Source organism: Onychostruthus taczanowskii, unplaced genomic scaffold (assembly GCF_017590055.1).
Source record: "Onychostruthus taczanowskii isolate IOZ18803 unplaced genomic scaffold, ASM1759005v1 scaffold114, whole genome shotgun sequence".
Taxonomy (NCBI): Eukaryota; Metazoa; Chordata; class Aves; order Passeriformes; family Passeridae; genus Onychostruthus; species Onychostruthus taczanowskii.
Window position 1 is genome coordinate 258,933 of NW_024498074.1, and position 10,353 is coordinate 269,285.

General features: G+C 51.1%; 1 protein-coding gene across 1 annotated transcript; it reads left to right on the forward strand.

Annotated features, from left to right (window-relative positions):
* The first annotated feature begins 474 nt into the window (after positions 1 to 474).
* LOC121348174 (16 kDa beta-galactoside-binding lectin) lies at positions 475 to 3,110 on the forward strand. The gene is made up of 4 exons (XM_041427414.1): positions 475 to 528; positions 2,076 to 2,155; positions 2,277 to 2,448; positions 2,903 to 3,110. The coding sequence occupies exons 1-4, from the start codon at positions 520 to 522 to the stop codon at positions 3,044 to 3,046; spliced, it is 405 nt and encodes a 134-aa protein (XP_041283348.1). The 5' UTR covers positions 475 to 519; the 3' UTR covers positions 3,047 to 3,110.
* Positions 3,111 to 10,353: the final 7,243 nt, after the last annotated feature.

The following is a 10,353-nucleotide window of genomic DNA, read 5'->3' on the forward strand; positions in this document are numbered from 1 at the left end:
TCGGCTTTCATCTAACTGCAGGCAGCGGGGCTTTGTACCCGGCGTCTCCCACCAGGCTGGGCTGGGAGAGCACATCCACCCGTAGCCACAGAGGCAGGCACTTGGCAGCAGGAACACGAGGACTCCTGAGTTTAGACACAGATCGCCGAACAAAAAGCAGCTACCTGGCTCCTAGCACAGAGCAGCACTCCGGCTCCCGGGACCGGAGCCAAGAGACGCCGCACAGCAGCTAGGAGAGCCTGCAGCAAGGACCACGCAGAAGCAAGCAATCACTAGTTCTTAAAATCACACACAGACTGCCTGCAAAGAACGGTATCGACAGAGGTCTCCCGCCGCCCCCTGTAAACGGCTGGGAAGCTCGGGCCCCAGCAGCTGGGGTTATCAATCCCCTTCCAGTTCCCCCCGAGCATGTGATGGTCCTGCCCGGGTGCGATCAGCTGCCGGAGCCTGGCGCTGCGTCACTCGGTGCCGGGAGAGGGGCTCGGGGCTGCTCTGCCTGCCGGGGCCGCTGCCTGCAGCATGGAGAAAGTGAGTGCCGCCCGCGAGCCGGGCTGCTGCGCCAAGCGGGAATGGGATTTCGCCTGGGCTGCCTGTGGGCTTTGGGGTGGTGCTAGAGGTAGGCGGAGAGGAAATGCAAGGCTGATGTATGGCTTTGGGAGGAATAGTTAGGGCTGACCAGCCGTATTTCTTCTCCTCTTCTCTAGCATCTTATCTAAGTGGGGAAGCTGGGGAATGTTTATATTCTCAAGTAATCTAAAGGTTTGGGTCTGTTTGCAGCTCTACAGTTTCCAGACTCTTTATACTTTTTTCCCTTAATCTGCGTATTTTTCTTCTGGAAAAATGCCTTTTGGGTGCAGGAGTGGGTTAACTCTTAATGCAACAGGAGAGGAAAGCAGGCTGGCAGTGTACTCTAACCCACCCCTTCCCCGGCAGCTTTCCTTTCCTCGAAAGACCCCCCGGGCGCGGCGGCTGCATTCCAGAGCCAGGAGGCAGAGTTAGCGCCGTGGGAATAAGCAGTTTGGTGACTCGAGGAACCCTGAGCTCCGCAGGCTGTGTGTGGGCAGAGCAGGGAGCAGGCATGAGGGCAAGGACGGCGTCAGGGGGCTGGGGGGCAGCGTCCAAGCAAACTAATTTGCAATTTGCCTCCCTACCTGGCCCGGCACACGGTTAAGCAGCTCAGTACCGGGCTTGTGTGGCCAGGTTTAGCTAACAGAGGGGGCTACCGGGGTGGCTTCTGTGAGAAGCTGGCAGAGCCTCCCCCGTGTCGGGCAGAGCCAAGGCCAGCGGGCTCCGAGCCCATCGGGACGGCAGGAGTGGCTCTGTGATAACAGCCTGCAGCCTGTGGTGAAGGCAGCGGCGAGGCAGCTGTCCCTCTGCAGCCCTGGATGTCAACAGGCAGGCAGAAATCCACTTCAGCCCAGGGAGCACTCTGTGCTGGGGCAGGGGGATGCCTGAGGAAGGCTGTGACCCCGTGGAAAGGGACCCGTGTTGGAGCAGCAGGTGAAGAGCTGTAGCCCACTTGGAGGACTCTCACTGCAGGGAGGGACCCACACTGAGCAGGGGAACACTCCTCTTTCTCCTCGAGCAGTGGCAGAAACACCCTCCCCCTTCCCTGCCTCCCTGTGCCGCTGACCGGGAAGAGGTAGAGCCCGGCAAGGCATTTTAAAGGCCTATTTTACTTCTCATTATCCTGCTCTGATTTTAATTGACAATAAGTTAAATTAACTTCCCCAAGTTGACTTTGTGACAGTAATCAGTGAGTGACCTCTCCCTGTCTTGGTTTCAACTCAGGAGCTTTTTGTTGCGTTTTCTCCCCACATCCAGTTGTGACACAGTGGCTCTGGTGGGTACCTGGCATCCAGGTACCAAACCCACCACACCTCCTTGTCACTTTTTGCTGCTGAGGGCAGTGGGAGACCCCCGTTGGCTGCTGGTTCAGGCAGGGGGCCTGACCCAGCCCTTCCTCTAGCACAAAACTCGTGTTTGGGTGTGCCAGAGCTGCTGTGTGCCTTGGCCCAAGCAGGATCGGAAGCCTTGCCTTGGGATAGACTAACTCCTGTGGTTTGGCCCTGCAGGGACTGGTTGTTACTCAGCTGGATGTTGAGCCTGGTGAGTGCATCAAGGTCAAAGGGAAGATCCAGTCTGATGCCAAAGGGTGAGTGAGGTGGTAAGTGGATTGATGGGGGAAGCCAGAGCTCTTGCTGTGTTCAGCTTGTCAGCAGTGGCAGCTGGAGCTGCTGCACTGGCACCCCTCTGCACTGGCTGTGTTTGCCCAGGTTTGCTGTGAATGTGGGCAAGGACAGCAACACCCTCATGCTGCATTTCAACCCTCGCTTTGACTGTCACGGGGACGTCAACACCATCGTGTGCAATTCCAAGGAGGATGGCGTGTGGGGGGAGGAGGACAGGAAGGCTGACTTCCCCTTCCAGCATGGTGACAAGATTGAGGTGAGGCCCCAGGGGCGTGCACAAGGCCCAGGCACTGAGCGCTGAGGGCACAGCTTTTTAATGCTGCCCTGTGCCTCTACGTCACAGAAGGAGCAAGCATGGAAAGGGGAATGAGCCCCAGGGGAAGAGCCAAGCAAGTGTCTAGAGCTGCACTGCCCAAGTCAATGCCCAGCAGCTGGCATGTGTGCCCCACTCTGGGCTAAGCTGTGCACCTCAGAGCAGTCACAGCACTGAGGTTGGACTCAACCTGGGTCTGGCTCATCCCACAGCTGCAGAAGCTTCCTCCCTCCTATGCCTCTGCTGGCAGGGAGGAGGCTGAGCTGCTGAGCCTGGCCTTGGCAGCAGCAGCCACCTGCACCCAGACTGGAGGTAGTGGGAGTGAGCAAAGCCTGGCAGCGGTGATGTGTCAGCTTCATTCCTTCCTCCCTTCCTTCCCTCTCATGGCTCTCTACAGATATGCATCTCCTTCGATGAAACTGAGGCCACGGTGAAGCTGCCCGAGGCAGAGTTCAAGTTCCCAAATCGGCTGGGCATGGAGAAAATTGAGTACCTGGCTGTGGAGGGTGACTTCAAAGTCAAAGCCATTAAGTTCAGCTAACAGCTATGGCTTGGTTTGTTTTGTTTTCTGCTCCCTGTGTAGTGAAATAAACCAAAACTTGCAATGGCTGCTTCCTCTGCTGTTTCCTGCTCTAATCTGCTTGCTCCTGTGTGTGCTGCGGGGGGGTGGGCAGGGAGGGGATGTGTATCCAGCGTTTTGCTCCTTACACTGCAGCCTTGCAGCTGGTACTGAGCTAGACACGAGCCTGGCAAAGCCTGACTGACTGTGAGCGAGGCTGCCTTAGCAGTAGTTGCTCCATTCACTGCGTGGTCCCTGTCTGGTTCCTCAAGGGCAGGACTAGTCCCAGCCAGGAACGAGTGAGTGCTGGCTGTTCATGGTGCCATCCCTGACCACGAAATGCTGCTCCCTGCTGGGGATGGGGGACTGACAGGGAACTCGGGGCATGGCTTGTGCTCTTGCCAAGAGCTTTGCTTTCCCAGAATGTGCTCAGCAGTTGTGTGTGTTGCAGGCTGGCACTGGTGTACCTGAGGAGCAATGGAGAGTAGGCAGGCTGGGAACAAGGATTGAAAGGTGAAGCCTGACAGAAAGCTTAGGACTGACTTGAGAGAATCCAGGCTGTCCCTGTTGCTCATGACTTGAGGTGTGGACACTGCCAGAGCAGAGGATCAGGCACAGTCAGGGGCTGAGCAACACGTCAGGTATGGGTGACAAACCCTGTGGCAGCCTGTGGGTCAGTGTCTGGAACATTTCCCTGCTACAGGGCTGTATCCAACAGAGTCACCTGGGCCATTTAATCCGGAGTGCACTGAACACAACTAACTGCAGTTAGGCAAAGAAGGAGAAAAGCTTGCTAAAGAGTCTCTTCTGCTTACAACCTCTGTGCTCATGCAATGCGTTGGAGTGTGTCTGCTGCTGCTCTTTCCCCACAGCCTGCTGACCCAAGCCAGGGCTGGAGCTGGGACTGCTGTGGCATTGGAGAACCCATGGAAAGTAAGGAAATCCTGCATGCTGTGTGGAACTGGGAGCCTGGACAGGTGGGCTCTGTGGCTGTGTGACTGTGCTGCCAGTGTGGCTCAGTCAGCAGCAGCCTGTGCAGGTGAGGCCTCCTCAGCCAAAGGCTGCTCCGGTGTTGGAATGTGATCCCTGCTGGTTGATCTAGGCACAGCTGCTCCTGGAACAGCTGAGCCAGCCTGGGTAGGGCCACAGCCCTCTGTGGAGTATTTCAGCCATCCCAGGCTCTTGGTGAGGAGGCTGAAGGGCTGCCTTCATGCCACCAGCACTGTCCCCTCTGCAGCAGCTGCTCGGAGCTGGGCACCCCCAGGGGAGAGGGCACAGATAATGGAGGGATTCATTCCTGCCCTGCATCTCCTGCATCATTTATGGCACAGGAAGCTAAGTGTTTAGAGGCTTGGGTGTGTTTATGAGGGAAGAATGAAGACAAGTCTTGCTGGTGCTTTGCCTTGTCAAGTAAGGCTGGGGATTTTTGTGTTTTGTGGGGAGTTGGGGAAGAGAGAGCACTTTTTGTTTCTCCCTCTGTCACATAACCTGGCTGAAGGTAAGTTCAACCAGGTGTGTGACACTGAAAAGGCACAGTGGCCCTGATGTAGCAGGGGCACAGGAGAGCTTACAGCTCTGTGATTGTCTCTGTTCCTGGCTGCCCTGGTCAGGTGAGGTCTGCGTGTCTCAGAACTGACAAGAATAAAGCTAATCCCATTTTTTGCCCTTAAGCTGGCAGTCCTGATTGCCAGGTAGGTTAGCCACAAGTGTTCCTGACTGCGGTGCTCAGGGCACAAACAGTGCCTTCCCGGAGACAACCCCACTCCTGGACTTCCCACAAGAATTAATTAGCTTTATCCTGCTTTTGAGCGCTGGCAGTTACCACTGAGGAGACCATAAAACAGGAGAAAGGGGAGGAAGGAAGCATCCCTTTGCCAGCATTTCCTGCTGCTTTGAGTCTTTGCTCCCATGTCCAGAGCTATAAATAATCCTGTTCCTTTAAGTGACACCAGTAAATGCAGAGTGCCCTGGCTGGCTCCTGCAGTGTGACCAGGCTTTGTCTCCTGCTAGAGCCATAAGGAAAGCCAGAATTCCATGGCCTGCTGCAGAGGAGAGGGTCACCATGAATGGGGAAAGTGACACTTGTCCCTGCCAAGTGTGCTCTCCTGAACCACAGGGAGCTCATGTCAAGATTCCTGGGAGAACCCTGAGCCCTGCTTGCTGTGGGGAGGAGCAGAAATCACCACATCGTGGCCAAAGGGTGCGGGTTTTCTTTCTTTTTGGAATTATAAATCCTGCACAGTGGGCAGGCACCATTTTCCTTACAGCATCGTGGCCAGGGAAAATGGGACCTCAGAACCCCCTACAAAACAGCTGTGAGTCTGTGTCTTGTAAGACGGACATTCAGTTGGGTGTGAGAAGAATTTTTTTCAGTGGAAAAGGCTGCCCAGGGAAGTGGTGGAGTCACCATGCCTGCAGGTACTTAGGAAAGGTGGAGATGTGGCACTTGGGGCGCAGTGGTGGATTTAGTGGTGTTAGGTTCACAGCTGCACTTGACTGTAAGGGTCTTTTCTAACCTAAATGATTGTACCAATACAGATCAAGTGAGAGGTGCTCTCACCTCACACTTTGGAAGATGAGAACAATTGTAAAAAAAAAGATGAGCTTGGAAGCAATAGATGGGACAGGAATTGAAATCTCATGCACAGCTTAGAAGAGCAGTGAGGGCTCTCTCACCTCACACCTTGGAAGATGAGAACAAATAACCAATTGTAAAAAAAGATGAGCTTGGAAGCAATAGATGGGACAGGAATTGAAATCTCATGCACAGCTTAGAAGAGCAGTGAGGGCTAAGACAGACCAGCAGCTTTGTCTCCTCAGAAAATAACCTCTCCCTGAGCAGTTCACATTAACTTCACTCGACAGAAATAGGCCATCCAAGTGACTGGCTGCACGAGCCTGTGTGTGGCACTGATTGTCACAGCCTCAAAAGACAATCTGAGGACACTGTGCACCCAACAGCTGGGTGCTAGAGAAGCTGAGGGACAGCCCTAGGTGAGGCAGCAGAAGCCAGCAGGGTCGCTTCCCACGGAATTTACAACCAAAACGTCACCCGACAATTTCTTCCAAACAATACACGTACGAAATGAACCAACAACCCGTGTACAAAATGAGGAGGCAAACACCAGCCAGCTCTTGTTCCTCTCTTTGCCCTCACCTCCCACTCCCTCAGCCCCAGTTCCAACAGGTACAAACCAAAGGGCACTTTAGCACTCATTTCAGAAAGTCAGCCCCAAACCCTGTGCTGCGTTGCCTCACAACCGTTCTGGGCAGCACACAGGGAACCATAACCCCACCATTCCCCTTGCTCAGTGTGTGATGGAGGTCTGGGCACACACCTGGGTGGTGCTGGGGGGATATCCTTGGGGTCAGATGGGTACAGACCCTGTACCTGTGCTGTCCAGGCTATGGGCAGGAGCTGAGACCCCCATGGTGTGGGCACCTTCCCATCCCCACAGGCCAGCACGCTCCCCCGCTTCAAAAACCAAACACCTGATACTCCTGCTTTTTTTTTCCTGTTAAACCTCCATGATGCCAATCTGCCCCATGAAGCATAAAAAAAAAACCCATAAAAAATACAGTTTTACTCACCTTTTCTCAGCAGGCTTCAGGCTGAGATGGGCGTCCTCCAGCACTGCCTCAGGCCGGACTCCTGTCTGGCTGGCCCCAGCCCAGCTGTCCCTCGTTAGCCCTGACTGCCACACAGGTGTTGGCAATAAAAACACAGCGAGCACTGCTGTCATTTTTGGAAGTTTCTGGACGTTTTTGGAGGTGAGGTTGGTGAGGGTTGGGTGTCCAGAGCCCCTCACGGACAGGGCGCCCTCCCCTCAGCGGCCCCCCCAAGATGGCGCCGGGGGTCCCTGAGGTAAAATTGGCGGGAAAAGCCACGAGCAGCTTCTGCTCAGGGCTCCCTTTCTCTCCCAAAACTTCCCATCACGGCTTCTCATATTCCAATTTCATCCTTTCTAAGCTGGTGTTTTTTGTGTAGATATATCTATTTTTTGTTTTGTTTAATCAAAGTTTTATTTTCCCTCAGTAAAAGCACAAGCACCTCATGAGCGGTTTCCCCCATACTCCATCACGCTTTCAGCAGCTCTAACCCTCCCCAGCTGAATTATGTCCTTGTGTTTGTATTTTTTTCCTTTTGCATTTCAGTTCTCTAAGTTCATTTAGCGTTAAAATGAAGAATTTAACGAGCATGGCTGGATTTTCTCATTTGAACTCCCCTTGCTTCTCAGTGCAGCCCTAGCAGAAGGCTACAGCCTCTGGCTCCAAACCACGGAGCAAAAAACTGCCTAGCCCACATGTACCCTGTTTCCTCTCTGGAGTAGGGGAAAACAAGCCCTTTTTCCTCATCTCAAAGCAGGCAGAGCCACACTGACCCCCCTCTCGAGCTCGTCTGAGGGTGCTGAGCCTGGCTGGCTCCATCTCCCTGACATCTTGAAACGGGCAAGAAGAAAGCGGATTTTTTGCAATGGTTTTTGGCACCGATGCGCACCGGGCTGCACAAAGGCTGGCCACAGACACACATCCAGTTGCACAACACAAAGGCTGATTGTTCAGTCACACACAGATAGAAAAACCCTCTCACGAGGCAGAGCTGCAGGACATTTGGTTGGTGTGCAAAGGCACGAGCAACACCCCTGTGGGAACGCAGCCAAGCTCTAACACTGTGCCACAGTCAGGACACGTCCCCTCTGAGGGGTGTAAAGGGATAAACAGCTCTTATGGAAACACTGGCTTGCAGGGTGAATGAATGAGGCATGAAGCCTGGGATGGGGTCTCTAGGTGTGCCTCAATTTGCTCACAGTGATTTAAAGCAGGGGCTCTTCCATGAAAAGCTTGCTCTGTTCCCTGTTCTGCAAAGGACAGGATTTATGTGGAGTGGGTATGGAGTGCTATCCACTCTGCTTTACTCGCTTCTCTTAATTACCAGCCTAAACAATCAGGACAGCAGCTGAGTTGTAAAGATGACGGATAAACTGACACATAAACTGTTGTTGTGCTCTGGGTTGGACCAATTTTATAGGTAACCTTCACAAAAGATCTTGTGTGCAAACTTACAACCAACAGACCCTGGTATGTAAACACTCTTTACTAGATTTAGTCTTGAGGAAAGCATCTGATGTGAATTCCTTGTGACCGTCAGTGGCCTGAGGGCTCTGATAAAAAAAGGCCAATTTTAAGTTGGATGAGTAGATTTTCTGGCACTTCCATCACATGCATGTTGCTGAAAGCACGTGAGACCTCACAGAGAGCTGGCCTGCTTTGAGTGGAGATAATTTAATGGATGCTGACCCAGGAAAAAGGCTGTTCCTCTGTTCCTAACTCATGTGCAAATAACATAACAGTATTGGTTTTATACAAGGAGATTTTACTTGGAACTGGCACCATGTGTCAGAAGTGTAACTGCTTTGTCCTTACCAGGCTTTTTCTCAAGTCACCTAAGGGAGATCTGTGCTTTCCCACTGGGCCTGTAGCCAGCTGAAGGTGGCTGTCACACCATCCTTGAGCAGTCCATGACTTACCTGGAGACAGCTCTGGAGAAGGAGCTTGATCCAGGTGACACAAAGTGCCTTGGGAAGGAGTCCCACCCATTGTTACCTACAAACAGAGCCCCCCCAGGTTGGCTAAGAGGCCAGGATGGGATGTAGGGCATTCCACAGCAATATCCAAACCAGATGTTTCTGTTACAAAGTTCATTTCTAGCAAATATTGCTCAAAACCCCTTCCTGAGATGTCTGGTAGCACAGCAGATGGTGCTCACTATATCTGGTGTACTGCCTTTCTCCACTGCAATACAAGTTCAGTATTAAAAACCTCATGCAGCCAGACCCAAAATGCAGATTTGTGTCAGTAAGTTTACAAGGATTGGATAGTAAGTGTAAAATGCTATCCCTGGTATTCCTGTCCCATGAAATCAGTCTAGAAAATTCTGGGTTTCCATTATCCTCTAGTTTCATAGCCACAAGAGAAAAACAAGGTGGGATAAAGAGCAATGAACACACTCCCATTTTTGCCAGAGGTAAAAGAAGTAAATCATTTTGCCTGAGAAGTAAATCTTCAGGCTTGCCTGATGTTTAATTACCTTCAAATACATATCAAGGTGTACTTCTACCAAACTCAGTAAACTTTGCAGTTAGGAGGGTGGTTTTTGAACAAAACTGTGCAAAGAGGGTTCTTATGCATTTACCACAAAAATTGTGGCTTTAACTCATGTCTCACTTGAAAATATAAGCTGTTATAAAAATATCAGTGACTATCACTTGCCTCATTAGCTGATGCTTCTCTGTACTGTGGGAACACACACAGGACTTGCCTTGTCCACCCCAAACTTGCTGGAGGTGCTCCCCCTGAAGCCATGTGGGTTCCTGGAACAAACAGGCAGATCCTGTTTGGATGGAGCCTCTTCCTGACCTGGGGATAAAGTGCAGGACTTGTATTTTTCAGGAAAGAACTCACTAAATGGAAAGTACACAAACACCTCCCAGATCTACCGTGTCTTTGTGAGTTGTTTTGGTAAGCGTAAGATGCAAGGGTGGCTGCAAAAAAAAAAAAAATCTGGATTAAAAGTGTTTTTAAATCAAATAAATTAGATTTAGCAGCAGTGGTAGGATTTTTTTTTTTTTTTTTTTTTTTTTAGGGCAAATGAAGTGTGTTGATTGGATTGAAACAGCTCCCCCCACTGTTTCCTGAAACTCTACTCAAAGCAGGGCCTATAAATCATGTCAGTAGAGATCCCTGTCACACCTCAGGGAATTCTTTCAGGCTGCAACAGAAACACAGACCACAGCTCTGACTAACCAAAATAAAGACAGAATTTCCCTCACATTCCTGCAGTGAATTCCTTGCTTCATGCTAGCTTGGACTCCTGACATGTAGCTTGCCATAAAAGAAGTTTGAACTCCAGACTCAGAGGGTCACAGGATCCAGAAGAGGAAAAATTTGTTATTTTCATGGCCAAAATCTCCTTTCTAAGGCCACTTAATGGTATCTTTAGCATGTGTTGAAACAGGGTGAAGCTGCTTCTGGTAGCCCTTTATTATATTAAAAAACAACCACAACAATAGCAACAAAACCACGATGAGATGTTTCAAGCTACTGCATGACTATCTTTGGGGTTCCCTCTTTTTGTTAAGGTCTTCACAAAATACAAAATTAAATGTCTTTTCTACATACACAACAAAGTAGAATCAGGTAACTGATTAGAGTATGTACAAAAACTTACACATTCTGTCTTGTTCTTTAAAAAATATAAATATCAATAATGTTCAGTAAAATGGGTTGGT

Coding starts and splice junctions, on each gene's coding strand:
- LOC121348174 (XM_041427414.1), top strand. Junction 2,156..2,276: donor ATCCAGTCTGATGCCAAAGG/GTGAGTGAGGTG, acceptor GTGTTTGCCCAG/GTTTGCTGTGAATGTGGGCA. Junction 2,449..2,902: donor AGCATGGTGACAAGATTGAG/GTGAGGCCCCAG, acceptor GGCTCTCTACAG/ATATGCATCTCCTTCGATGA.